Below are 27,578 nucleotides of genomic sequence, written 5' to 3' on the forward strand. Positions count from 1 at the left end.
GAGGTCACTAATCATTCTTTTTCTTGTTTTTCAGTGAACGAGATAATTGGGAGAGACATGTCCCAGATTTCTGTTTCCCAAGGAACAGGGGCGAGCAGGCAGGCTCCCCTCCCGGGTCCCGATTCCCTGGATATAGGAAGATCTGATGGGCTCTGACAGTGCCCACTGCAGCCATGTGTCCACCACCATGTACTTCTCAGCATGTTTCTCTCCTTGGACGTTGGGTTTCCAACTCTGTGGCCTTCAGGACTGGCACCAGGAGTTGGGATCACTGTATGTGGGGAAAGCATTCCTGCACCTCAGGCCTTGGGTAGATTTTGTAAAAGAACAGGAGCAGCATAGACTGAGCTTTGGGGAAATGAGCTTTGCTTTTTATATTTAAATAGGATACTTTTATATGATGGGTGCTTTGAGTGTGAATGCAGCAGGCTCTCCATTTCAGAGGTGCTGCTTTTGCAAGTGACCTGGTTGCTTAGCTGTGATTGGTGATTTGTACTCCTTTATGGTCATTTGAAGGACTCTTTAGCTTTGATGATATTTTTAAAGTAGGAACTTTTGATAAAACCTTCCAGAGGCAAACATGAAAGAAAAAAAAAATTGTAAGTCCACACCTATGCCTCAGAAACTCAGCATGTCCTAAAGCCTTTCATAGATTTATAGGAAATAAAGCCAAATGTAGCTCATACCTCTTTATAAAAGTAAACTGTTAAAGTAAGAAGAGACCATTCCAATTATTGACGTGTTGGAATATAAAACGACATTCCAGAGCGTAGCCTTTTTGTAACTTTCTAGGTAATCTTCCTGCAGTCTCTCCATACTGACTCCATGTTGAAATTGCTTTTTTCCCTCAGGGCCTTGGATAAGATAGCTACATGTAAGGTGACTTTGAAAGGTGGGTTTTTTAGCTTGGTAGCTTTAATATCCTGCCATCCTGCAAACAAGTCGGCTGTGGAATGCTTTTCCCTTTTGTGTCCTCTGGTCCCAGGCCTTTTCTAACTGGGAGTATCTGCATTTGGCTGCTCTGTAACCTTTGAAGTCACAGCCTCATGATGGTTTAGGCAAATCTGCTTGTTCTAACTCATCTCTAGAGGCCAGGCTGTGTCAGAAGCTAAGCACAAATGAGCTCTGTGCTTCAGAAGAGCAGAGAAATTACAGGACTCCAGAAGGGAAGCTTTTAAGATTCACAATGGCATGGAAGGTTTATCCGTCATTCTGTTTACAGCCTAAAATGAGTCTGGCCTACCCCTGTCCCATCTGCATGGCCTAAAAACCATCCTTTTCCCCAAAAGGCTTTGAGGCAAACCCAAACAAGAGGTAGCATCATAGACCTGACCCTCCACACCAAAGATGCCCCGGTGCTGCTGCTGGTGAGGCTGGTGCCCAGGGCAGGGGCCAGCAAGAAACTCCAGCCTGCTGTCTACCAAAGGAGGTGCCCCAGTTGGGTGCTTTTTCCAAACCCTGCCCTTCCCCCTCCCTTTAATGGGATTAGTACCTATTCCAAGGCTGGGCCCATTTCAAAGCACCTGAAGTTTGCAGTATGTTTCCAGTTGAAATCATGTAATTTCATTTATTCAGGAAGGAAATTTTTTGAGTGCCTATATGCACGACAATGTGCTGAGCTGGTCAAGGGCTTGATGATGTTACTCCAGGGGATTATGAGTCCTAGATGCCAGGACACTCTATTGAGGCCAAGTAAGGCCCGGGCAGGGGGAGCTGGCTCATTGCCCACCACCTCTAGTCAGCCAGGTAGGAGCTGTTGACCTCCTACAGCATAAAGTAGTATGGTCTTTTTTTTCCCCCTTCAAACCATGATTTAGATTTTTCCCCTAAACCTAGTTAGAGCAAAATGTCTATCCTTCAGCAAATCACTCTGGTCCCTCCTGGAGCTGGGTGTTTTCCTGTTTCCTTTAAAAGTAAGTTTTGTGTCAGAGTGTGGATAGTGAGATTTGCTTCAGGGCCTGTAGTTGGCAGCCCACCGCTTCCTTTGGAGGGGCTGTGAGAGGCGGCCCCTGACAGGAAGTTCCAGACAGCTGGCCGGACTTGCCTCCACCCTCTTGCCCCTGGGGTAGCTGCCTCACATGGGGTTCTTGCAAGAGTTCCCCTTGCAAGACCCTTTGGGGGTTGCTCTGCTGCCCTCAGGAATAAAAGCCTCTATGATCCAGAGTTGCTATGCACCAAATTTTGATGCCTTTTAAATACCTTGATGCCTGTAGCACTAGAAATGCTTTCCTATTTAAAATAAAAGTTAAATTTTAAAAGAGCTTTGTATAATATATAAGCAGTCTTGTATCATTTTGTAAAGTCTTTGGTTTAAGAATCAGTATTTTTTCGCTTTGCAGGTAAAGACTTTAAACTTCTGTGCCATGGTAAGTGGCACTAAAGCACACGTTCACTGGACTATGCAAATTGACTTCTAGTAGCAACACTGAGCAGCTGGGCCTGTCTTAGCACCTACCCTACCCCTTCCAACCTGTGCTACATCTTGGTTTGAGGAATGGGATAAGCAGCCTTTTACTTACTAGAGATACAGAGAGAAACAGGGCTGAGAACAGCTCTAAAGGGACTAGATGTCCTGTCTTCGGTTCACGTGTGGTGCTGCTGCGTGCAGTGCAGTCCAGCCCTGCCCGGGGCTAACCACTGTCACCAGAGCCCTGGTGGGTCGGGCCAGGAAGCCCTGGGGTGGTGATGGTGGTGTTCTAAAGATTGATTTATCTTAGGGAGCAGGGAGAGAGGGGGAAGGGAGACCCCGAGATCACCTGAGCCAAAACCAAGAGTGGTACGCTGAACCTACTGTGCCACCCAGGCACCCCCACCCCACCAGACTTGAAGCCCTGTTTTTAATAATCAGAATAGATGGTCATCTTCAAGGCTCAGATGGGCTCAAGTTGAAACCTTCTATTTTATAAAATGGGCGATGTATAGCTAAGGAATTGGTTCCATGTTTACAGCACGTAGAATTGTGTTTTTTTACACACTTTGTATTTGAAAACCTTGTATAGGAGTCTAGTGCTCCTTACACAATGTAACAAAGGGGAGAGCCAGCAATTCATGGTTCCTCAGTTACAGGGCTGAAATAAACGGTGACAGGTTAACAGTGTCCTGGAAATCCGCCTGAGTTTACCTCTGCCCGGGGCAGGTGTGCAGCCCCACACTCTGGGGTCCAAAGCTAAGGGCACTTTGGCTTTTAAAAAGTCCACTTGGTTAGGAACCTTTGTTTATTTTACGGAGGAGTGAGTAGAGTTCCAAATTCCTTCCGAAACTTCAGTTCTGTACCCTCTAATGGGTGCAAAGGACATTCCACGATGTCTGCTGAGTTCAGGACAACTGGCCTGCCCAAGGTGTGCATGAAAAGTAGGCAGAAAGTCTTTAAAATTCAAGCCTGAGTTTTTCTGTGAGGGCCTCCTGCCCCCTTGTGTCCTCTGGGGATATTGCAGTACAGTCCATCAAAATAGCCTGTGATTTTGCCACCTGATAGTCCTTGTGCCAAGCTGGAGGAGAGCTATTACCCTTAGACCCAAGGCACAATGTGGCCACTAAGGGACAAGTATCCTGGGGGCTGGGGCCAGCATTCTCTGCTTCCCTGCCCCCTGCAGAAGGGAAAGGGGAGGGTAGAACACTGGGATCTTTACACAGAAGCTCCCAGGAGTCATACGTTGAAGGCACCAGGGCTTACATTTTTAAAAAGCCAGCCAGCCTGCTGTGGACATCAGCCCCACAGAATCAGTGGGTATGGGCCACAGCCAAAACTGACCAAAGGCTCTCTTGGTGCTATTCAGAGAGGCCCGGATCAGGCCATCGGGAGGAGGGTAACACCATTCCACCCCCAGCCCTGCATGCAGGGTCCAGCCAGCAGCTTTGGGGTGGACAGGCAGAGCAACAAGCGGGAGATGGAGCTGGGGCTTGAGCTCCTCTAGGTGCTTTCTGAGAGCTCTGACAAGCCCAGAAAGCAGCCACCTGGTTGAGGGTAGTGGTTCTCTGGATGCCGAGACAGACATGATAAGACAACAGCCAGCTCTTACCTCCTGGCTCCCTCACCTACAAACACACCCACTCTTTGGGGGCCTGTAGCACAGTGCGAGGCGGGTCACCAACAGGCATCAAACTGGTGTAGTCATCAGGGGCTAACTGCAGAAGGGACAGAGATTTAGGGGAGGGAGCTCCAGGCTCAGCCAGGTTCCCAAGCCCTCCAGCCACACCTCACCTGATAGGCCTGGAAGACGCTGAGCAGATCCTTCATACCAGCTGTATATGGGACACCCTGCATACGGACCAGGGCTCCTGGCTGGGACAACACTGAGGTGGAAGCAGAGGCCAGGGCAGCAGGGGGTGTGGTGAGGTAGCCCACAGTGGTGGGGGAGACTGGGGGGCTAGGACGGGAGAGGCAGGGATTTAGGAGTGCAGTCCCACCTATGGCCTAGACCAAGACCCACCTCCCTCTTCCCTTGTCTCCACCTTGTGCTTAGTTCAGTTCCTCCTCCCTAAAACCGCTGTCTCCAGAGTCCTCCCCATCCTAATTTGTCGCCAGTATCCTCCAGACCGTACCTGTCACTCCCTTGTCCATCTTAGATTAAGTTGCAGCTCTTAACAGACCTTGGATTATCTGGCCCAGGAAGGGGACCATGACCCTCCGTCACACCAGAATGGGGGCAAGACTGTGGGGTTTTCTTAGCAGCTGGTACCTGGGGTAGTAAGCTGTGTAGTTCATGTAGAGTTGAGCGGCTGGCCCTGGGTAGTAGGCAACAGGGGTAGGGGCAGCAGGTACCCTGGCAGCCGGGAGCAGTGCTGAGGAGGGGTACAGAGCGGCCGTCTCAGCGGGAATGAGCGCCGGGGTGGCCTGGAACGTGGCGTAGGTGGGTGGTGAGAGGCCTGGAGGCAGAAGTAGAGAGTGCATCTGCAGGGAGCCCAGCACTGCCCTGGGTGAGGCAGCCAGAAGAGAGTCCCCACTGTAGAAAGCGAGGGTTATAACAGCTTGGCCCCTACATGCCTCCTTCCCCAGCCCCTGGGACACTCACAGGGCAGCTTGCAGGGTGGAGGGGACATGCCACTGCGGCCCAAGGTGCCCCCCATTAGCACACGGCTCATCTCCTCTGTGGAGCAGGGGACCACTTCCACATAGCGTTCCTTCATCACTTTCTTATGGCAACGCTGAGCAGCAGCTAGGGCCCGTTCTGCTGATGTCATCTGGATGAAAGCATCGCCCGATGGCCGGCCCTGTGCACACGGTGGTCTTGTGAACAACCCGTCCCGCGCTAGAGGGCCTCACTCCCAACCCCACAGCCCTTCTCTAACTGTGCAGGTCTCCCCACCGGCAGCAGCCTCACCTGCTGGTTGAGCACCATGTGCACACCGTGGGGCCGGATGTCAGCAGCTGCCTCCCCCAGAAAGCTCAGGATGTCTTCGATGGTGGCTGTGTAGGGCAGGCCTCGAAGGCGCACACAGTCTCTCCCAGTCCCAGTGGCCAGTGGGAAGGGGATGGGGAGCAGGGGAGCGGCGAGTGCGGGCAGGAGTGGGCTGGATGCATAGCGGTTCAGGACCTGGCCAGGAAGGCAGCAACAGGCCAGTGATGCCAAGTCGGGCAGGGGTACGGGGGGGTTGGAAGGGGTCCCCGGGAGAAGCACATGGGGGGAGGGGGAGCCCCGGGTGCTCACCTGCTGCACCTCAGCCGCAGTGCTCCGGAAGAGTTCAATGTATCGCTTACCCAGCATGCCCTTGTGCCTGCGCAGCGCAGCCTGTGCCAGGTCCTCACAGGCAAAGAGGGCAAAGGCGTCACCGGTGGGCCGGCCGTCAGGGTGGCGCACAAAGAGCAGCCCATCCGCACCCCCCGTCACCGGGCACTCGGGCCCCAGAAAGCCTAGCACATCCGCCGGCCCAGCCGAGAAGGGCAGTCCCCGTAGCCTCAGTATCACTTGGTCTTCCCGGGACAGGAACCGAGCCACCTCTAGTGATGTGCCTTGGTGAGAGGCATGGGAGTCACCTACTGACTTCATTTGTGCCCTTCCAAATACCCAGCTACACCTGGCACGCAGGGGCGCAGAAAGGCGGGGGGTGGTGCGCAAGGGGGGACATGATCAAGAGCCAGGGGAGCCAGGTGTGGTTGGGAGCACACTCACCCCCTGCAATCTTGACAAACTCTTCTCCTGTTGCTTTATACACCTGTGGGGACAGTGGGGATAGCCCATGGATCTCCAGCGCGGGGGGCCTCCGCTCCGCCCTGCTTCACTCCCAGCCCGAAGCCCCACCTCAATGTAGCGGACGCCCATGTGGTGCTTGTGTCTCTGCAGCGCTAGGTCCCGCTGCTCGCTGTCCACAAAGCGGATGAGGGCCTCGCCGTTTCTGCGGCCCTGGGCGTTGAGGCAGAGCGCTACACCTCCCCTGCGGAGCCAGGGCTTCGTCAGCGCCTGCTGGGCGGGCCTGCCCTCCGAGCCCACCCACCGTGCCGTACCCACCTGGCAATGTTGAGTCCCTTGAAGAACCGAGCCACATCCTGGTCTGAGGACTGCCAGGGCAACCCACGGGCCCGAACCACAGTCTCACTGTCCACCGCATCGGCCTTGCTGCTGTGGGGGCAGGGCACAGAGTCAGAGCTGTCCAGCTCTTGGCGCCCCCCACCCCTGCCCCCACACTCACCAAGGACCTGTCTCGTATTTCTGCTTTACCACCTCTGCCTTCGAAAACAATTGACCTGAGAGGAGATGGCATGGGGGTCAGCAGGGTCTGGTGGAGGGGGGGGTCTCCCCACCAAGCTCTGCAAAAAGAGGACAGTTGAGGGGGATAAGGAGGTGACAAAGGAGCTTCTACCTGTGGTCTCTCAAAGAAGGTTAACAAGTGGGGACGGCGACTTTGAGGAAGTAAGAGGCAGACATTCGCCCAGTCCTGAGAGCGGGTGACAGGTGGTGAGGGGAACCTTACCACTGGGCCCTTCAAGCAGGTGGAGGATGACAGCTACCATCGTCTTCACTTCCCAGACCCCAAAGTCATCCTCTGTGGCATCTGTCTCCAGCCCCAAGTCTATGAGCAGAGAAATAACAATAAGGAAATCCCAACATGAGAGACAAACACGTTTGTTCTGATCCAGCTCATATGCCTGTACAAGTCCCCATCCCAGACATGGGCAGACATACGTCCCTATTTCAGACACACCCCAGCACAGACACAGAGGCATGTGTCCTCAAGGACTTGGCAGATAACGTAACCTGGCATTTGTTTGTATAGTCCTCCAGGAGGCACATCCTCAGGAACAGCCTACAGCTTCCCCTCCACCCCAGCCCTTCTGGGTCACCGATACCCTGTGCCATGGTGGCCACGGTGAGCTCCCTGGCAGGGCAGGCGCTTGGGTGCTGCACATGGAACTCTCTGCGGAGGTCGTAGAAGGAGAAGAAGGTGTCGGGGAGCACCAGGTTCTGGGGGCACATGGGAGTGGGCATGAATTGGGGGGAACTGAGCTGCCCTTCCCGCCCCCATGACAGGGGTCCTGGGAGCCCTACCCCCTGTTGTGCCCTCAGTGGCATACCTTCCTGGAGGCCTCGGGGTGCAGGACCTGTCGCAGCAGCTGCTGCCCATCAGTGCATAGCATGTAGGGGCCCCCGCCTAGCAGAGCCACATCCCCGCTCACCAGCTGTGAGAACTGGGGATAGGGAGTGGGGAGAGAGACAGACACAGACTCACAGCTGGGCGGGCACGAGGGAGGGCACAGGCTGCAAAGCTGGTTCAGCTAGATGTTCAGCCCTCCCCTGCCTGGGGAGAAGTTGGCCACAGGCGGGGGCCTGGTTCTGTGTCCCTTTTCTCCCCCAGTCCGCTGTCACCTTCTCCAGGCCAAATGGGGGGGCAGTCACATATCACCCAAGCCCCCATCACACACACTCCCAAGAGTCTGGAGTGGGGCCAGAGCAAACACCTGGTGGAGTGGGACAAGCAGGTGGGAAGGGGCGGGGCAAAGCAGGTTAAACCTGTCCCTGACCAGGCACCACCCTGACAGGTGGGGGAGGCCCAATCCTGCCTGAGGCCCAGCAGGCTCATGGTCAACGGCAGCCCCGCCTCTAGGTCTGACCAACCGAGGGGCAGGGAAAATCCAAGGACAGAGCTCCACACCTGGACGCCAGGGGCAGCATGAGCTTTGACCCACACCCTATCGACCGGCTGGCACTGAACTGTTTGCTCACAGAGGGGGTGGCACTTCTCAAGCTGCCCAGCCCCGCCCCCCAGCCTTCCTCCGTGCTGGAGAACAGGTAGAAGCACTAGGCACAGGCCCAGAGCGAGCCAACCCAGTTCTCCTTCAGCACACTCCCCAAGTAGGGTCTAACCTGGGAGCCCTTCCGGAACAGGACCAGGTTCAACACCTTTGTACCTCATCAAGAACCTCCCAAGTTGTTGGAAAATGAAACGATCTGCGCCTGTAAAGCACTTAAACTCATTACACTCGAGAGTCAGGCACAGGGTGAGTGCAGTAGCGGAGGTAAGAAAAAGAAAACAGCTCAGGACCCGCCTTCCACTTCAGCCAGAGCTGGGAGGCACCCGGGGCCTTTGCACTCAGGAGACAGGTAGCCTTCAGGCGGGGTCCGGACAGCGCCCACGCCTGGCCAGCCGGCCGGGACAGGCCTAGACGAGCAAGCTTACACCTGGCGGCGTCCGCCTCGGAGGCAGACCCCGCCCTACGCCCCCGCTCCAGCGTCTCCTAGGCGGGTGGGTGGGCCGAGGTCGCCGGCGGCAGGGACCGTGACCTATGGCCAGGACCGGGCCCCTCGGCCCTTTTGGCTTCCGACCGCTGTTCTGGGAGACCTGGCCAGGCAGGTTCCCAGAAGCGTCTCAGCCTCACAGCCCCGCCGGCCCTGGGAGGGGTCTCGCAGCTTCCATCCCACCGCGTCAGTAGGAGTGGATCCCTGGAAAGGCTGAAAAGTAAGGTGCCCCCAGGAAGGGCTGGCACACGCGGGAATCTCTGAAACTTTTAAACAACAGGAACTCGTCCTACCGCCCGGGCCAGTTGGTCGCAGCACGCCAGGCCTTGCCTCCTGCCGCCTCTCCGGCTGAGAAATGTCCCCGCGGCCCGGCCATGCCTCCACTCACCCGGGCCCCAGCACTCACCTGCTGCAGCACCTTGTCCAGCGGCTCGGCCCGCGCCAAGCTGTCGGCGCTCAGGCCGCTCGCCTCGCGGCACTGCGGGCTCAGTGCGGCCGCCTCGGCGCGAACCAGTGACTTGTGCAACGTCCCCACCTACGAGCGGCGGGGGAAACCGATCAGCCACTGCTCCCCTCGGATCCTGAAACTCCCTGGGGACCCCAACCCCCCTCCCCCCCCGCCTCACCGTACCTGACGGCTCCGCGGCTCCACCACTTGCCAGACTAAGAGGATCAAGTCGGTCTCGTCGGAGCCCAGGTCCGGCCCCAGCGCACCAGCCGTGGCTCCGAACAGTACGACCAGGGGTCCAGGCCCCGGGCGGGGGTCGGCGGCGGAGTCTGAGATGGGGTTGGGGCCCGGGGGCGGTGGCTGGGGAGGCGGCGGAGTCATGGCCGCAGAGGAAGGGGGCGCTCGGCCAGACACACGCGGACCGACGAGGCGCACGCACGCACCGGCCGACGGCAGACACGAATCAGCTTGGGCGGGACACCGTGTGTCGGGGGCGGCACCTGCGGCCCGGCTGGCGCAGTGGGCGCTGTTGAGACCCGCCCGCGGCGCCCCGTGGGGCGGGGCGGCTACTGGCCCCCGCCCTCTCCGGGCGAGTTACCTGTCGGCCCCGCCGGCCACGTGACCGAGGGCGGCCCCGGGGAACAGAGGGGGAAGGCCGCTAGAGCCTCGCCCGGAGCGCGCGCGCTCAGACGCCGGGCCTGGGTGCGCGCTCACGGCCCGGACTCCCACTCCGTCAGAGGGCCTTGCCCTACTCGATCTCGTCCTCTTCTCTGTCCCGCCCCACCATGAGGCCGGCGCCAAGAAAAATGCAAAAACAGGGGCCTTCTGCAGTCCACAGGGGTCACATGGAATTTGTGAAAATCACCAGGAGGCAGTCTAGGGGCTTTGGGGGTCACGACGGCCGGCCGGGGGATGATAGAAGTCACCAAAGAGGGCGGTGAATTACTGGCTATCACCCAGAGGCCTGGGGGGAGGTGGTCACCAGAGGCCAACTGGGTGGGGGGGGAGGGTCGGGGATCAGCAGAGGTTCTTAGAGCGATGAGGTCGGGGGACGAGAGGTCACGGGGCAGGGCTTGTCCACACACGTGTGAAGACCTGGCCTTAGCCTGGCTCCGGGATGTGCCCGCGGTGCCAAAACACTAGGTGGTGTGCAGGCGTCGGTGCTGGGGAAGCAGGAAGCGCCCCGCTCCAACTCCAGAGAGCGCCACTCTAGACGGGGCTGAGCCGGATGGTCTGGGCCCGGAGCCTCACCGCTACCCCACGTGGAGACTGCTGCCTGTTTTCGTCGCCCTCCCCGCCTGACGACGGGCCCGTTGCCTGGAGATGTGAGCGCGCCGGCGGGTGGGGGCTAGCGGCGAACGTGTGATGTGCGCGTGCGGGCTGCAGATCCTCCAGCTCGTCTCCATGCGAGACCAGGAACCCAGTAAGGACAGTGCCGCATGGAGGGCTCCCAACACCCTTTCGCCCCGTCGTGCTTGGTGAGGCTCCTTTACGGCGCGTTTCCAGGCCGCGCCGGACTTCCCTAAGTGCTCCCCTTCATATGACTGAGAAACTGAAGAATCCGGCGGGAAGAAAGGACGTGGGGTTGCCAAGCCCGCGCGGAAACTGAAGCTGGAGCCGCACCTCGCGCTTTTGGAAAAGCTGGGCGCTGCGTCCGGACGTTCGGACGATGGAGAAAGAGCCCGGTGGAGGGGGAGCTAACGAGGCCTTGCCCATTGAACCCACACTTCAACGCGTCCCTACTTCACTATCGGATAGAGAGACCGAGGTGCCCAGTAAGGGCCGGGACTTGGCGGTCTGCGGGGAGTGGGAAAAAGGTGTTCCAGCGGCCTCGGGTTACGAGCGCTTCCTCGGGTATAGGCGGGGGTCCGCCCCTTTCCGGACCGCCCACTCCGGCGCCTGCCCGCTGGTCCCCACCCACGGAAGCGCTAGGCCAATCAGGCCGGGTGGGAGGGGGGAAAGTCGCTCTTCGGGTCCAGCTCCGCTCTAGATAAGCCTGGAATGTCAAATATTTGTTTGGGGGTGGGGCCCAACACTGAAGTAAGGCTCCTCCCCTGCCCACCCTGAAGCGCGCGTGCGCCTGGCGGAGTTGGGCCTTCATCCACGCCTTTGCGGCCAACGCCTCCTCACCCTAGGGGCTCTCCTAAAACTCCTTGGCGGGCATCCCTCCTTGTCGGGCTCCTGTCTGGGCTCCAGCTTCTACAGGACAGTCCGGGGTCACCACCTTGCCATCTGAGAGCTAACTCGATCTCGGTCTCAGCCTTCCCGGACCCCCATCCATTTAACCTCTAGACCTTCACGCTAGGCCCTTCCCTATTCTTCCTTCAGCGTGGGTCTCGAGGTCAGGTCTTCAGGGAAGCCACCTTCTTGAGGTGACCTCTCCAGTGTGGCACCTCGAGCCATCCTGGCAGCGTGGGGGCAACTCCGCCCATCTCCAACCGCATGACAATTCCCGATGCTTGGACTCTTCTTGAAAAACTAAATTCATTAAAATAAACGCTAGAGCCCCTGCTTTGCTGAGCTCCTTTACTCATCCTCAGATGGATCCTCCCAGATCACAGCATTAATACTAAACAACCCTCACTCCTTTCCCGCAACACTAAAGTAACTTCATAATAAATGACAATAAATCATTTATTGTGTCCTTACACCACACCCACCCCGAACTCAGATCCCGGAGGACAGGCTCATTCCCAAGGCTTATCACTGCGCCTGGCTTGTAGTAAACTTGCTCAAGACTTAATGAACGAATGAATGGTTGTCTTAAGTGCTTTGTTTTGCATCATCAGCCTAGTAACTTTCAGCACTAGTAACCTTCCCTGGGGCTACGGGTCTTTTCCTCTAGGAGTCTCATCTGAGCTCTTTCCTCCCCTCCCAACCCATCCCTTTGTCCTAGTTAACCCCTGCTCTTCTTCCAGAGTTTCTCTGAAGGCACCTCCCTCTGTAGCAGGGGTCCCCACTGTAGTATGAGATTTCCTGTATTTCATTGGGCAGTGTCCCCCATCCCAACCCAGCTACTAGGGTTCATAAATCGTTAATGAATGAATTGAAAATAACACGTGAAAGGGGTGAGCAAGGCTCCAAAGGTCCAGCCCGTAGCGTTTCCCAAACTATAATTCAGGTACTTGGGGGAAAGGAACTTGGTCCTGTGATCCAGGCCACACACTCGCGGAATCCCATCCTTATCTCAGCCCCTCGAGGCCTGCTATGGAGGCAACTGGCGCTCCAGCAGCGGGTACGTGAAGGTCGGCGCAGATACCGGGTGGGGGTCCTCATGTGGGCCCCGGAGTGTGGCCAGTCATTTGGACCTGCAGGGCGTCCAGGAGTGGTGTAAAAGGGCCCTCTTCTCTCCCTCCCAGGCCAGAAAATACCCCACTGTGGGAGAGGATTCTACGCTGGATGCCTTGTGGGATCCACTGCCGCGATCTACACTCGCCGGCTCAGGCCCATTCACACCCTCTGCGACCCAGTGGACCGCAACTTGACCATCCGCAGCTACCCTTATCTCCTGGGCCTCCAGTGCCAGCGCACTGGGTTCCACCCAGGTTCCCAGCTGCGCGCCTTTGCCGAATCTTCGCTGAGTACCCACCAGAGGGCGCACTGACCCTGTCGCCTGAACCAGGCGTTGGGGGCTGGGAGGAGGAACTTGCACAGGAGAGCCCAACCGGGGGCAATGCTCCAGGACAGAAGTGAAAAGACAAGAGCCTTGAGGCCGCCTCCCTCTGGTTTGAGCATCTTTGTGGCTCCTGGCTTCCTGGACAGAGGCCGTTTTTAAGCTTGGTTTTCAAGACCTCCAACCTCTCTGTTCCACTCCCACCCACCCTGTGCCCCAGAGACACTGTGATTGTTCAGGTCTCCAGGCTGTTGCACATACTAAGCTCCCTACCTGGAGCACCCACCCACCTACTCATCCCTTTGTTTTCCTGGCAAATTCCTACTTATTCTTCAAGATCCATCTCGAATAATTCTTCCTCCAGGTAACATTCGTTGATGACTAAGCCAGGTTAGATAACCTGTTCTGGGGGCGCCTGGGTGGCTCAGTCAGTTGGGCGTCTGCCTTCGGCTCAGGTCATGATCCTGATGAGGAAGCAGAAGGCTGGCTGAAGACAAAGCATAAGCTGACACTCTGCAACCACCCTCCATCCCCCCCTCCTGGGTGGGACATATGTGACATTCTTCCAGGAATCTCCCAACTATCTTAATGTTAATGTCTTGCTAGAGGGGAAAAACAACCTTAAGTTGACAATGGCAAGGCCTCCAGTATCTTGTAGGTCCTCCTTAGCATATGAAAGTTCTTTTTCCTTACCGCCCCCCAACCCCATAGTACATTATCAGCCACCCCTCATAACCCCGGTGCCGCAGCTCTTTCTGCCCACGGTCCTGTTGCTGTGCTTTAATGAACCAGCATTCTGCACCAAAGACGTCTCAAGAATTCTTAGTCCTTGGCTCCAGACTCCACCCCACTGAGCCTAACCTATATTCCAAAACCCCATCAATCCCAGGACCCTGGGATCGAGCCCTGCATCCAGCGCCCTGCTCAGCGGGGAGCCTGCTTCTCCCTCTCCCTCCCGCTCCCTCTGCTTGTGCCCACGCTCTCTCTGTGTCAAATAAATAAATAAAATCTTAAAAAAAAAAAATAGATAACCTGTTCTGTCATGATTTGGTCAGTGTTTGGCTCTGGCATCAGAGGAATAGGAGCCTGATGAACTGTGAGCTTTAGGGGGAATCAGTTGGCCTCCAAATGGGCTCAGCTCTGGCTTAGAAGCCGTGGTCTTGGTTGGGTTGCCCGAAGCCCAGGCACCCACCTGGTCCAGACAGGGGAGCTTGGAACTTGTGCGAGCAAGAGGGAATGCAAAGGGCCCAGTGTAACAGAGAAAGGGCAAAGGCTGTTGGCTGGATTCTCATCTGAGGAAGATAGCACTACTGGCCTGTGGACCTCTCAGTCCCTTATCTCCTTCTCCAGGTCTGACAGGCACCAACCAGGACCATATCCTGAAAGGGGGAAGTGTTAAAGAAGGGGGTGTATCACTCAATCATTCAGTATATGTTAAGCACCTGCTGTCTGCCTGGGACTGTGCTGACGATACCCAGTAACCAAGAAGGCAGTAGCACCAGTAACAGGCAGGTGAAGGCTTCCTCTTCCATGGATTATATTCTGCTGGGAGTCAGGCAGGAGCTGCTTCAGAATCAATGGTCATGTCTGGGCTGAGGCCTAAAGGCAGAGCTCAGCTGCACTTGTTGCACTGGGATCACTCTGCAGCCAAAACTGGGGGCTGCAGAGTGATCCCAGTGCAACAAGTGCAGAGGTCCAGAGCAAGAATGAGGTTGTCCTGTTCTAGGCAGCGAGGAAGCTGCTGACGGTGGAGACGAGTGAGCTGAGGAAGAGGGGAAGTGAAAGTTGTGGGAAAAGTCCAGAGTCGGCTGCAGGCTCCTCGTTCACTATGAGTGAGATGCCTATGATGCATTCAGTAGGAGCACTGTGAGTGGGGTTAGGCGGATAGTGATGGGCCTGATTTAATGTTTAATGGTGTCAACCCCATGGAGTACAATCCATAGGAATAAGGGCATACATTGGGACATGAGCAAGGAGACTACTATGGGGATGAAAGTAGTTTGGCTTTGGGAAGGTAGAGTGGGTAAGACTTGGTGACCACCTGGTTGTGGGGTCTGAGAATCAGGATAGTATCTAGATTCCAGGTCTGCAGCCAAGGGGGATCATGTGGATGGCAAGGTCATTGTGAGAAGGGGGGATCCTTACCTTCTGATTCCTCTCCTCTCCACAGTGCCAGCACAGATCATTGCTGACTAGGTCTTGACATCCTCCCCCCGCAATGGCTGTGGTTCCTATCATCCGCAGGGCCTGTGGAACTGGGACACCCTGTGAAGGGTCCATGGTCACCCGAGGCTGCTGGGTTGACAACACATTCGGACTGGCCACAGTCCAAGGCAGCCCAGCCCATCCTGATGCCTACCCTCCCTCCACTTAACCCTTGACTATGGACTCCTGCCCGTCCCTAATAGCGGCAAAAGGATGTCTATGGCCTCCCACTGTGGACCTGCACTAGATTGGTCCTTAGCAACCCCTCTTTCTGGGGGCCAGGATGGAGGTGAGGGAGTCAGGGTTTGGGGTCCTTGCCAGGGCCTGAGGGAGATAGTTGGACCTTAAGAGAGTAGTGTACCCCAACCACCAATATGTTTCCCTATAAGAACACAGGAGGGGGGGTGCCTGGGTGGCTCAGTTGGTTAAGCGACTGCCTTCGGCTCAGGTCATGATCCTGGAGTCCCGGGATCGAGTCCCACATCGGGCTCCCTGCTCGTCAGGGAGTCTGCTTCTCCCTCTGACCCTCCTCCCTCTCATGCTCTCTGTCTCTCATTCTCTCTCTCTCAAATAAATAAATAAAATCTTTAAAAAAAAAAAAAAAAAAAAAAAAAAAGAACACAGGAGGGGCAGGCCAAGATGGTGAGTTGATTCATCCAGGAGTACTCTGAAAGGCTAGAAAGGGTCAGCCATTGGCCAAGAGGAAGGAAGGAAGGAAGGAAGGGGCGGGCTAGAAGTCTTAAGACCAGGGAATGATCAGGGTGTTGTCTGGCCCTCAGGAGGAAGTGTGTGGAGGATCAAGACTTTCTGTCTCCAAACATACTGGTCTCCGTATCCTAGAGTGACCCGTGGTGCTGGTCATATCGCCAGCTGTCAAATCTGCCCATTCTGTTTGCCTCTGATTCCTCCAGCAGGGAGTCTGTGTCCTCTCTGGATCCCCAGTTTGCGCGTAGTGGGAATGGTAGGTGGACTCCAAGGTCACAACACCTGTCCTGCTCTGCTGGGGAATCTGCCAGTGGGCCATGGCCATAGGGTTGAGGTTCAAATCCACTTTCTCTGGGGCACTAGAACTGCTCAGTCTGGAGGGGTGACTCCATATTGCCCGAAACTAAAACTTTAGGCCGGGCAGCCCTCACACCTGGCCTCTACCTGTCCCACCCGCATTCCCTGGACAGACGCAGCGCGCCCCTGGACCCCTTGCTTGAACCCACGTGCCGTGGGGGCAGGGTGTGAAGAATCGGTGTGGGGTCTGTACAAAGGTCCTGGTCAGCTCCCGGTCCCCTGAGGCCCAGTAACTTTCCGGGATTCACTTCTCCCCTTCTTCCCCTTGCTCTAACCAGGGTCTCTCAGCAGCGGCGAGCACTGGACTCTGAATCCACCCTCGGCCCGACTCGGTCCAGATCTCAGGTCAGGGACGAGCCAGGAACCGGGGGTGAGGGTACACAAGGCTGGGTTGGGTATCCAGCAGCGGCGAGCTAGGTCCGACTCGTCCGGGACTGAGCAGAGAAGCCAGGCTGAACCCGGATCGATCGATGCGATCGATGCGATCGATGCGCTCGGCGCGCGGCGCGGTCCAAGGAGCGGGCCTGGGATCCGCAGGGGCGAGGCGGCGAGCTCCGACTGTGAGGGACGTGCCTGTCGGCGAGTCCCTATTGGCAGGCCGTTTGGGGGAGGCGGATGCTGATTGGCCCGGCCGCCGTGGCCGAGTGCGGGCGGTGGGGTTAAGCGCGTCGCCGCCGGCCCGGCCTAGGCGCGAGCACGGAGCGCTGAATCCGCACCTCGGACCTGCAGCGGCGGTGTCACGCAATGGGTCTTCGCCTCTGTCCCTACCATGCGGCGCTGCTCCCGGGTGGCTTCCTGTGCCTCCTGCTCCTGGCGGATCCGGCACTCCCGGTCGGACGTCCCCCTCCGGTGGTGCTGGGTGAGGCGCGCGTCCAGTCGTGGGTCCGTGTGTTCGGGGGTCCGGCAGGACGGGGTCCGGGGGCGGGGCGCTATCTTCCAGGTCTGCATCTGCTCTGAGCATGGGGTGGGGGAGCATATGACTGTCTTGCCCCCTGGGTCTGTCTGTCCACCTCCCGCCATGCTGGGTGCGGGTGTGGTCAACCTCTGCTCACCTTCCCCTGTAGAATATGGGGTAAGTGGGAGGGCTACGGTGCGGTTGTCCCTCAGTCCTCCTGTCTGCGTCAGTCCCAAAAGTTGCCTCGCTTTATGCCCATATTTTAGCTGGAGAGACCGAGGTCCTTTGGCCCCACTCCTGAGGATCGCCGGGGGCTCGGGTTTTCTCGGATTTGGTCCCCAGGGTCCTCATTGTTGGTTTGGGCATGGCTAGGAGGTTCTCTCGACCCTTCCAGCCCCATATGTTTCAGGAGGCATTATCAAAAGGAAGCTTTTTGAGGAAAGGATGGCTCTCCTAGCCTGCCACCGAGACTTCCCCCACCCCCAAACTTATCAAATGGGTGGCCTTAGGCCTGAGGGAGGAGGCTTAAGGGAATCTGAGGATGGCTAAAGACAGAGGTAAGGTTTGGGACAATGGCTATGAACAGATGTCAAGAAACATACCTGTACTCTTACCCTGCCAGACCAATTTGGACTGGGCTATATTGGGACTAGATGACCTCCCCTGCTTATCCCCTCCGTGGTCCTGGCCCCTGCAACTCTACGGGAGCCACAGTATTTCCTTGTGGTGGTGGACAGGGAAGAGACTTCTGTCTTGGGGGTCTTGGACGCTTCATTCAAGCATTGAGTTGGTGGCCAGCCAGGACTCCTAAAGGCACAGACATGTTACATATTGAATCTGCTACAGCATGACCCCCATGCTCTTTCTAATGGGAATATTTTAATGGGGATGATGCACATTGCAGAAGCGTAGGGTTGGCAGGCAGTGTGGTCCCAAGGGGGTCCCCCACCAGGAGCTCTAGGCCAGGAAATACCCCAGGGGGATGCTGGGCTCAGGTTCACCATGGTTATCTGGGCAGACATGGCCCTGCATTCCCTAAGCTTGCAGGGATCCCCAGAGATGAGGTCTGTGTTGGGCAAGCACAGAGAGTCCACCAACCCAGTCAGGAAAGGCTTCTTGGAGTGTGTAGCTAGAGCTGAGGCCAGGAGAGAGTACCAGGAAGAGCAAACTACATATTAGAGGGAGGGAGGTAAGCAGTCCAGGCTGTCTGCAATGGAGTTGGGGAAGGAGTGGATTGTGCAGGGCCTGTGACTGGTTGGGGCATCTAGACTTTGTCCTGTAGACCCACAAGGGGACACAGGTAGGCCTCAGTTCTGAATATGAAGGGTATGGCATTGGGAAATGTGTGGTCCCTGATGCACGCAGGCTTTTTGCTTGGATCACTGCGCTCATTAATTCATTCAGTTCTTGGTTGTCCTAGGTCACAGCAGAGGAGCCTCACGCTCCACCCAGAGTCACAGAATCCTAATCTGCCTAGCTTCTCAGAGAGTGAAGGTGTTGGCATCAGTTCTGGGAAACCCCGTGGTGGGCAGGGGAAGAGCTGTTCCTGTGCACAGAGCAGGGACCTGACCTTGGCCATCAGAGGATCGGCATCCGAGGGTGACCAGCCTCTATGAGTGAAACCCAAACTGGTGGTAGAGGAAGCAGAGACCAGAGAAGTGATACAAAAGAAGTGGGCAGGAGGAAACTGTAGCAAGCCATTTCTGCCCCTCTCAGCCTCAGTCTCCTTGTCTGTAAAGTGGGCATTGTAAGGATGTTCTCTCCCAGTGTTATTTGCAGTGAAGGGTACATAGATGTCTGTTGTCCTGGTTTTAAAGCAACATGGGGCTTAAGAAATCACCACACAGCCTGTCCAGGACAAAGGGCATTCAGGCACAACATATCTGGTGGCTTCCTCATTTAGCCAATTCCTTTTTGGTGGAGACAGTGACCAAGGTCTCTGTGCTGTCATGCTGAAGACTCCCCACTTCTGCATCTGTATTGTTAGGGGAGGTGAAGGCAGGTGCCACACCTCCCTCCCATGGTAGCCCTGAGGACACAGATGATGTACAGGGAGGGCATGCCCTCTTCAAGGCTGGGTTCACAGAGCCCCGAGAACGCTCAGGAGAGCCAAGAGCTGGTTGTTCACTCGGGGATCATGGATTCTAAATGGGGATGTGCTTGGAAGGTGTCAAGAGCATGGCATGTAGAAGCAGGTGAGGCCTGAAAGGTCAGTGGGAGCACATATTCTGGGAAGGGCCTTAATGGTGGGCAGTGAAGCCAGGGGGATGGGTTTGAGTGTCACAAGGGCCCCAGGGCTCCGTGTAGACCAGGCTCTGTGTAGTTGGTCTGTTGAGCAGCTTGGGAGAGAGAAGTTATCCTTGGGGCCTGGGCACACCACCCCTACTGGGCCATGGCTGGAATGCTGTGAGGTTTCAGGGTAGCCACCTCTGCCACGGGGGCCAGGTGTGCTGAGAGGCTAGGGCCCTCCAGATGCTCTGCTCCCTGGAACCTTACTGGGCTCTCAGGAGGCTGGCAGCTACCTCTGTTCATTGCCCCGCTGCACAAGCCTGTCCTGGAGTGCCTTCTCTGGATTCAGTTTCGGTTGTTTAAGTGGCCCAGTGCTTTGTCCTGTTTCCCACTCCTTTGAGTGAACAAGGCCCTCCTCTGTAGCCTGGGACAGCTGTGGGTAGAAGGCCTATGGGTTCAAGCCTCAGGGGTCCCCAGCCTGCCAGGTCCAGGGCCTCATGCGTGCTCTGTGTCCCTCTGCAGTGCCCGGTGATTTGGGCAACCAGCTGGAAGCGAAGCTAGACAAGCCAACGGTCGTGCACTACCTGTGCTCCAAGAGGACAGACAGCTACTTCACGCTCTGGCTCAACCTCGAACTGCTGCTGCCAGTTATCATTGACTGCTGGATTGACAATATCAGGTGGGGGCTGGGGCACAGACGCCGTGCTGCTCACCGACCCGGCCTAGAGAAATCTCTAGAACCCGTTTCTGTCTCATCCCCACTTCAGCACACCCTGAGGTCACTGACCTCTTGCCCTTCTCCTTTCCTCAGTCTGAACGGCACCATCTCTGCACCCTCCCAGACAGAACTTTCTTCCCTTTCCTGCAGCTCTTGTCCCTACCCTTTCCAGTTATGCCTTGTGCTTCACACCCTCTGCGTGAATTCTTTTTTTTCTCCTTAAGATTTTATTTTGGGCGCCTGGGGGGGGGGTGGCTCAGTCGGTTAAGAGTCTGCCTTCAGCTCAGGTCATGATCCCAGGACCCTGAGATTGAGCCCCACATTGGGCTCCCTGCTCAGCAAGGAGTCTGCTTCTCCCTCTCTGCCCCTCCCCCTGCTCCTTCTCTCTCTCTCTCTCTCAAATAAATAAATAAAGTCTATTAAAAGAAAAAAAAAGGGCGCCTGGGTGGCTCAGTTGGTTGGGCGACTGCCTTCGGCTCAGGTCACGATCCTGGAGTCCCTGGATCGAGTCCCGCATCGGGCTCCCTGCTCGTCAGGGAGTCTGCTTCTCCCTCTGACCCTCCCCCCTCTCATGTGTTCTCTCATTCTCTCTCTCTCAAATAAATAAATAAAATCTTTAAAAAAAAAAAAAAGAAAAAAAAATCCCTACACCTAATGTGGGGCTCGAACTCAACAGTCTCGAGATAAGAGCCCCATGCTCTACCGACTGAGCCGGCCAGGCGCCCCCTTCCATGTAGATTCTATGCTCCAGCCCCTATTCATAGCCTCAGTATGGCCTCCACTCCTTCCCTTGCCTCTGAGCTGGCCACTGGCCCCTCAGCTTCTTGTTCCTCCTGGGACATACCAGGTCTCCATGTCTTTGTACATGTGGTTCTTTCAGCCTGGAATCTACCTTTACACCCTTTGCCTGATAAATTCCCTCCCATTCACCCTTTAAAACCTGAGCCTGGTCCTTCTGGAAAGTTTCCCTTGCCACTCCCCAGAGCTCTTAACCTTTCCTTCCTCCGGGCCACATGCCTATTGCCTTTCATCCTTATCAGGTGCCAAACTTTGCTTCGAAGGATGTTTCTCTGCTAATAAGATAATGTTCTGGGAATGACTGCTTATCAAATACAGGCACTGTCCATATTATATACTTTCTTTCATTTAATCTTATAGCAACCCTATGAGACAGGTACTGTTTTCAACCCTGTTTACAGATAAGGAAATCTGGAAGCTCAAAGATTACAAAATTGCCTAGGGTCACTTAGCTAATAAGTGGCAGAACCAAGACTTAAACCCAGATTGTGTGACCCTGAGCTAAGACCCAGCTCCCTGAAGACAGAGGTTGTCTCTCTTTTATCTTTATAGCAGTAGAACCAGGAACACAACTGGTGCTCAGTAAATGTTTGAGCTGAATGGAGTCTCACAAATTAAATTTTTTTCCTGGAGACATACTAGCTGGTTCTCCAGGTCCTTGCCTTTCCGTGTTGTTTATGACATCTGCTTTGTTGACTTTTTCCTCTTCTGTACGTGATCAGGGTTATTTCTGGGCTGTTGATCTGCAGTTCTATTTTTATACGAGAGACATGGTCTCAGGTACTGCCAATGGGAGGTTCGGGCTGATACTGAGAGGGGCTCGTCTACCTTCATTGGACATCTGACCTGTTTAGAGCTGCTTTGGCTTTGTAGAAAGTTTTCTACACTTTGCTGAGTGGCCATTGGGTTCATCCACAGATTGCCCTAGAGAAAATGGGTCCCCAGGACCTATTATTTGGGACAACGTTGGTATCTTGTCAGCTTTCTGTGGCTGATCTTAGGGGGTTAGGACTCAGGGCCACCAAGGATCACAGGTCTAGCCTGTGTTTCCTTGGGCACATTTGTCTCCTTGGTATCAGGGAGGCCAGAACAGGGTTCCCGGCCTAGCACAAAGCCTTCCTCCTGTCTCCCACCGCCCTGTCCCATCATCTTCCAGGCCTTGTCCGTCCATCCACATAGCAGCCACAGGTGTTTGGGCCTTAGGGTGGGGGTTGCTCCGTTTGGTTCTGTTGTGTGCTACACTTACCCTCCCCTTTGCCTGTGTCGTGTTGGGTGGCAGGAGGTGAATCCACGAAGATGGGGCAGTGGGAGCGTGCAAGATTAGGCTGACTGCCTTTTGGGTCAAATGTGATGTGGATGGCAGAGCCAATTTCCCAACCAAATCCAAGACCTGCATTCTGAGGTGGATGACATTGAGAAGGAAATACTGCCTTGACGGGGGTCCTTGGGTTAATCTTCGGAATGAGTCTTGGTTGGGGTCTCAGGTGCATGTGGTTACTCTGATCTGTGCTTCATAAACTTGCTTTGTTACTTTTTAGTCTCCCCTATACTTGCCAAACATGAGGATAGTAAGGGAATATGACTCAAGACACAGGGCAGTATTAGGACACACCAGGTTCAGTGTCACCTCTGGATCATCAGCTCAATATCCTCCCCTGATAGGCTGGTCTACAACAGAACATCCCGGGCCACCCAGTTCCCAGATGGCGTGGATGTGCGTGTCCCTGGCTTTGGGAAGACTTTCTCAGTGGAGTTCCTGGACCCCAGCAAAAGCAGTGTGGGTATGTAGCCCTTCCTCATGCCCTCCAGGGAACAGCTGGAAGTTCTGCTATATTCCCAGAGTGGGAGAAATGCTGTTAGTTTGAAAGGGTAGCCTGTAAGCTGTCTCTCAGCAGTGTAGCCACTGAGCCTTATGGCGCTCCTTCGGGGGTCTTCTACAGCGGCTGTCACAGCAGATGTCACCGTCTCCTTGTTGGGCGTGGCGTTGGGGCAGGCACTGGCTGTACTTGCCCTAATTCCCATACCTTACCGTCTGCAGGTTCCTATTTCCATACCATGGTAGAGAGCCTTGTGGGCTGGGGCTACACACGGGGTGAGGATGTCCGGGGGGCCCCCTACGACTGGCGCCGAGCCCCAAGTAAGTGGTCACTCTTGCTTCCTCCCTGACATCTTGGGAGGTGGGGACGAGGAGGTCACAGCCACCATAGGCCCTGGGCTCTCCCCTGCCTCCAGGGCCTCTCGTGTCTATCCCAGCGGTCACAGCTGTCACCCCCTAGTCAATCTGTTCTGTCCCTCCCCATCCCTCACCCCAGGATTTCCAGGCCTCTGAGCCCTGGGGAGAGCTAATGAGGCTGAGGAGGAGAAAAGGAGCTCCTAGGTTTCCTCCCTTCCTGGAAAGGGAGGGGAAACCAGGTCATTCCCACTTAGATTTTAGCATTTTCCCCACCCACCTAGTCCTGGATCTGGCCTGAAGAACATTTACTGGTTCAGGCCCCAGGACCCTTCCTTCCTGACCACTGCCTGGCTCTGGCCTACAGATGAAAACGGGCCCTACTTCCTGGCCCTCCGGGAGATGATCGAGGAGATGCACCAGCTGTATGGGGGCCCTGTGGTGGTGGTTGCCCACAGCATGGGCAACATGTACACACTCTACTTTCTGCAGCGACAGCCACAGGCCTGGAAGAACAAGTACATCCGTGCGTTTGTGGCACTGGGTGCGCCCTGGGGGGGCGTGGCCAAGACTTTTCGTGTCCTGGCCTCAGGTAAGACCCTGTCTGACCTACCCGATATGGGGGCTGATGTGTCAGGAATGGTGCCCTCTCTTTCCTTCAGCAACGTCCTCCTGGGCAGCCTCGTGTCTTTTCTCTTGGGTGAGGATCCTTCTTTCTCCAGAGCGGTATGCTTTTCCAAACATCTCTTTTTCCAAAAGAGAGCCTAACGCTACTTAATTTCATCTCTCCAGTTGGTGTCCTTGGTTATCTGTGTACATTTTTTTTGCAGCGCGTCCATGCACTGGCCCAGCTGTTGGGCACACAGGTACTTGTTGTGTCTATGTGTACATACATAGGCTGTGCTCTGGCCTGGCTGGCCTAACTTGGTTTGACCCAGAGTTCTTTGGGGGAGCCTTCTCCCTATCTTCATGCCCACCTTTGCCCCATGGAAGGAAGGTTGGGCTACAGTTTCCTGTTTATGAGTTACACCTCCATCTGTGGCAGTGGGGAGCCTTTGTGGGTAATGCAGGGAGGAAGCAGGTGCAGATTTCTTTGGGCCTGCTTGCCTGGCAGGGGGGAAAGCCACCTCCTTCCCCATTCCTCCCCAGTTCACCTGCCTTTTCATGACTGTCAGAGCCTGCCAGCTGTAGCCGTGGGGCTTTCCTCCCTCCCTCTGCTAGGACTGGGGGTGAACCCACGGCCCCTTACTTTAGGAGCCACGAGCCATGGCTCTGCTAAGCATCTGAGGAGTTTTCTTCCTCATATCATCAGCACTGCCTGACCTACTTGGTGGTCAACTGATAGATGCCATCACGTTAGACTCAGTGTAGTGACTGTGGATTGGCTGGACAGTGAATCCAGATATAGTGAGGACTCATTACAGCCACATACTCTGTCCAGCCTGGACCTGAAAGGACAGATGGGGGCATGCCTGAGTTTGAGACAGGAGCTGTGGTGGGGCTCAGGTTCCAGCCTTTCAGAGCCTCCCTGTGAGTCCCCGTAGAGCTGTGCCTCAGATTCTGGGGAACTGTTCTGGCAGGCCCTGACAGGGAGGTGGTAGTCATGGACTAGCTAGGGGCTTCCTTTTCCTCAGGGGTCCTACAGCCAGACTCCACAAGAGCTGAAGGCCTGTGGTCAGTCAGAGAGGTGGGGTGATGGGTGGCTGTGGGTCCTGAATACATCAGACGGCCCCTATTTCCAAGGTCCAGCTCACTCCCCAGAGGCCTCACTGGCTGTGTGGTTGGCATTCCCATGTGAGAAGGGTTCTCGTTCTGCCTGCGGCCTCCCCTCCTGCCTCGTCTCCTGCAGGCCTGGCTGCCTGGGTCAGTGACAGGCCGATGAGTGGGATACGACCAGGGCTGGCTGGCGGCAGGCCTGAGACTGAGCCTAGGAAAAGAGAAACATTTTCATAACTCCGTGTAAGCAAAGAAAAAGAGGAATGTGTCCGTGGGCTGCCAATGTGCTGATTCACCTTCAGCAGGGTCGGTGCCCACAGCCTGGTGACAAGCGCTCAGTGGAGGGTACTGCTTACACAGGGCATCACCTTGTGGGTATGTGCTGCCTAAATCCCTGGTGATGAAGTGCAGAAGGAAAGAAACAAGGCCTGGTCGTGTGCTTCCCAGATGGAGCAAAAATAAAGGGAACATGGGAGGTGCAGTGACAGCGTGGAGGCGCTGGAGTGCTGACTGGGCCCCTCCCTCCCCTCCCTCCCCTCCCTCCCCTCCCCGGGGCCCCACAGAGGCCCAGCGGCGGCTTGCGTTCCTGAGCACAGACTGAGCCAGCCCTCTCCCTGCAGGAGACAACAATCGGATCCCGGTCATCGGGCCCCTGAAGATCCGGGAGCAGCAGCGGTCCGCGGTCTCCACCAGCTGGCTGCTGCCCTACAGCTCCGCCTGGTCGCCCGGCAAGATCTTCGTGCGCACACCCACAACCAACTACACGCTGCGGGATTATCGCCGCTTCTTCCAGGACATCGGCTTCAGAGACGGGTGGCTCATGCGGCAGGACACGGAGGGGCTGGTCGAAGCCACGGCGCCACCTGGCGTGCCGCTGCACTGCCTCTACGGCACCGGGGTCCCCACGCCAGACTCCTTCGACTACGAGAGCTTCCCGGACCGCGAGCCCAGAATCTGCTTTGGCGACGGCGACGGCACCGTGAACTTGCAGAGCGCGCTGCAGTGCCGGGCCTGGCGCGGCCGCCAGGAGCAGCCAGTGTCTGTGCAGGCGCTGCCGGGCAGCGAGCACATAGAGATGCTGGCCAATGCCACCACCTTGGCCTATCTGAAACGTGTGCTCCTCGGGCCCTGATCCGTGCGCCGGGCAGGGCTGCGGGACGGCCTGGCCACGGCTGCTTCTCTTGTCCTGCGGGGCTCTCGCCGCCCGGGAGTTCAGCAGCTCGGGACTGACTGCCTCAGGTCCTCAGTCTCGGGTTGCGACACGTCTGCCATTGGGAAGTGCTGTTTCTTGTCCTTCCTCTGTGGGAGTGAGGAAGGAAGAAAGAGTCTGGACTCACTTGGGGGATCCTTGCTGGAAAGAATGCTGCTGCTGTTGGAATTGCTGTGACCTCAGGACTGGCTCCGCAGGAGGGTTGGCGCCCCAATCCTGAACTCAGGGGCCATTTGTTCTCATACCCCTGTGGCCTTTTCACACTCACCCACCAGGCCCTGGTCCCTCAGTCTTCCTGTGAGGGCTATCACTGAGCTGTGGTCCCTGTCCCTAAAGGTCCCAGGGCTGGACTCCTGGTCCCTACGGTGATCTTCCCACACACTGGCCACAGGTAGGCTTGCTACTGGCTGCGAGTGGCTGGAGCTGCCGGCTTCCCCGTGGCCTAGTCGCTCAACAGCCTGACTGTGGCTTTCTGGAGGCAGCCTGGTTCCTCCTGCAGACAGGGGTGAGTTGTGTTCTCCATGGTTCCCAGGTCCTGGGGCATTCACTCCTACCTCCCTCACCTCCAAGAACAGCCTAGCTCGGGATCGGGCAGCAGGTGGCCCTCCATTTCTTGGAGGTGCTGTCCCAGGAGGCTTGATTCCCCTTGGTTGTGTTGTTACCCACAGTATTGATGCTGGTTCCCTTTGCCCTGGGACTGTGGTTCAAGGATGAGACCAGGGCCCAGTCTCATGGCCTTTTAGGTACTCATGAAGAAAACTCAAAGAAGTAGCTAAGGCCGTTCAGAGGTACCCTGAGCTGCCCTCTTGATAACCCCACCACCACATTACCACCCTGCCCTGGGGTTTTTCTAGCACCCAGGTGGGCTGGCACAGGGCTGAGAGGAGGTAGGGCTCTTGCCCGTCTTGCCCAGCACCTACTCCCACCAGGCAGCTCACTGGTGTTTAGTCTGCAGACTAGCCCAGAAACTTGAGTGGGCCCCTGAGAGAGCCAGGTGGCTTGGGGCTCCCTGGGTAGTTTTTTGTCTGCTCCAGAGGTGCTTCATGGATCTTCCTATGATAGCAGGGCTGGAGAGTCTGGATCTGCCTTGGTGGCAGTCATCTCCAAGTGGGCGATGGCTGTAGGCCAAGACTCGAGTCTAGCCTCTAGGATGGGACCCCAGAGCCACAGTCGGGCTGGACTGGGCTGCTCTCCCACCAGGTTTCTGTGGAGCTGGATTTTCTCTTTGGGAACATACCCAGCATCTCTCTCTTCTTTTATTCCTGGATGGTGGGCCCCTCATGGAGCTCTAAGCAGGCTGTACCTTGATTCTGGCAATAAAAATATTCTGGATGCTGTAAAGTACCCTGGCTGAGGCTCTGTTCTGAGCATGAGAGGAGGGAGGTAGTGGAGGGGTGAAGGGGCTAGAGAGGCAAGTAATCAGGCTGGACCCTTCCTGGGGCCTTGATGGGTTCTCTCAGCACCAAAGCATGGCTCCTATGCACCTATTTGGGCCTTACCCTCCTGCCCCATCTCCTGGAATCTATTTCCCCTCCTGGGACTAAGAACCAGGACCTGAAACATTCCCACTGGAATGTGGCTCCTGCTTTCCCTCTGCTCCTGCTTGGCTGGCAGGCCCCACATACTGCCACAGAGCTGGGGGCAGAGGACAATCCTTCAGGTCACCCTGGCTGGACTCTGCTGCCCAACCTTTTTGTCCTCTCTAACCTTTCAGGTCTCAGCATCTTTTGACCCTAGAGTTCTTTTTAAGACACCACCCTTCTACTTTGTTTCTTCAGTTTGTCTGCCCACCATCTGTCTCCCTTGGGACAGAGACTGAGGGAGGAGGAGAAACTAGGCTGA

General features: G+C 56.2%; 3 protein-coding genes across 8 annotated transcripts in view; 2 read left to right on the forward strand and 1 right to left on the reverse strand.

Annotated features, from left to right (window-relative positions):
* NFATC3 (nuclear factor of activated T cells 3) overlaps positions 1–2,261 on the forward strand; it is a 117,219-nt gene extending 114,958 nt beyond the window's left edge. Inside the window, exon 10 of one of the 2 annotated variants that reach the window (XM_032424590.1) lies at positions 35–2,261. In XM_032424590.1, the coding sequence (XP_032280481.1) occupies positions 35–156 (122 nt within the window). In that variant the 3' untranslated portion in view covers positions 157–2,261. The remainder of the gene's footprint in view (positions 1–34) is intronic. The other variant, XM_032424591.1, reaches the window with a different exon arrangement.
* A 551-nt stretch (positions 2,262–2,812) lies between these two features.
* On the reverse strand, positions 2,813–9,501 carry ESRP2 (epithelial splicing regulatory protein 2). Of its 3 annotated transcripts, none has more exons than XM_032424604.1 (15): positions 9,304–9,501; positions 9,079–9,207; positions 7,511–7,624; positions 7,286–7,400; positions 6,910–7,008; positions 6,628–6,682; positions 6,447–6,557; positions 6,240–6,372; positions 6,111–6,153; positions 5,649–5,950; positions 5,322–5,534; positions 5,013–5,211; positions 4,680–4,866; positions 4,202–4,367; positions 2,813–4,125 (listed from the first exon to the last, which is right to left on the reverse strand). In XM_032424604.1, the coding sequence occupies exons 1-15, from the start codon at positions 9,499–9,501 to the stop codon at positions 4,036–4,038; spliced, it is 2,154 nt and encodes a 717-aa protein (XP_032280495.1). In that variant the 3' UTR covers positions 2,813–4,035. The 3 variants fall into 3 exon arrangements, with proteins under 3 accessions (XP_032280495.1, XP_032280494.1, XP_032280496.1); XM_032424603.1 differs by having other exon boundaries at positions 6,447–6,584; XM_032424605.1 differs by lacking the exon at positions 4,202–4,367 and having other exon boundaries at positions 4,122–4,125.
* A 7,113-nt stretch (positions 9,502–16,614) lies between these two features.
* PLA2G15 (phospholipase A2 group XV) lies at positions 16,615–27,068 on the forward strand. Of its 3 annotated transcripts, none has more exons than XM_032424512.1 (6): positions 16,615–16,859; positions 19,647–19,803; positions 22,303–22,421; positions 22,679–22,777; positions 23,303–23,402; positions 25,147–27,068. In XM_032424512.1, the coding sequence occupies exons 1-6, from the start codon at positions 16,745–16,747 to the stop codon at positions 25,754–25,756; spliced, it is 1,200 nt and encodes a 399-aa protein (XP_032280403.1). In that variant the 5' UTR covers positions 16,615–16,744; the 3' UTR covers positions 25,757–27,068. The 3 variants fall into 3 exon arrangements, with proteins under 3 accessions (XP_032280403.1, XP_032280404.1, XP_032280402.1); XM_032424511.1 differs by having other exon boundaries at positions 16,616–16,859; positions 23,178–23,402; XM_032424513.1 differs by lacking the exon at positions 22,679–22,777 and having other exon boundaries at positions 23,178–23,402; positions 25,147–25,746.
* Positions 27,069–27,578: the final 510 nt, after the last annotated feature.

The sequence above is a fragment of the Phoca vitulina genome, unplaced genomic scaffold (assembly GCF_004348235.1).
Source record: "Phoca vitulina isolate PV1807 unplaced genomic scaffold, GSC_HSeal_1.0 scaffold30, whole genome shotgun sequence".
Classification (NCBI taxonomy): Eukaryota; Metazoa; Chordata; class Mammalia; order Carnivora; family Phocidae; genus Phoca; species Phoca vitulina.

What these genes read in the sequence shown, in the direction of transcription:
- ESRP2 (XM_032424603.1), bottom strand. Translation starts at nt 9,501, where the DNA reads ATGACTCCGCCGCCTCCCCAGCCACCGCCCCCGGGCCCCAACCCCATC. An exon ending in TGGACAAGGTGCTGCAGCAG is followed by an intron (nt 7,625 to 9,078) that starts GTGAGTGCTGGG and finishes CCCTATCCCCAG; the next exon opens with TTCTCACAGCTGGTGAGCGG. An exon ending in TCCACCCTGCAAGCTGCCCT is followed by an intron (nt 4,867 to 5,012) that starts GTGAGTGTCCCA and finishes TTCTGCCTCCAG; the next exon opens with GCCTCTCACCACCCACCTAC.
- PLA2G15 (XM_032424511.1), top strand. Translation starts at nt 16,745, where the DNA reads ATGGGTCTTCGCCTCTGTCCCTACCATGCGGCGCTGCTCCCGGGTGGC. An exon ending in TCCCCCTCCGGTGGTGCTGG is followed by an intron (nt 16,860 to 19,646) that starts GTGAGGCGCGCG and finishes GTCCCTCTGCAG; the next exon opens with TGCCCGGTGATTTGGGCAAC. An exon ending in CGACTGGCGCCGAGCCCCAA is followed by an intron (nt 22,778 to 23,177) that starts GTAAGTGGTCAC and finishes TCTGGCCTACAG; the next exon opens with ATGAAAACGGGCCCTACTTC.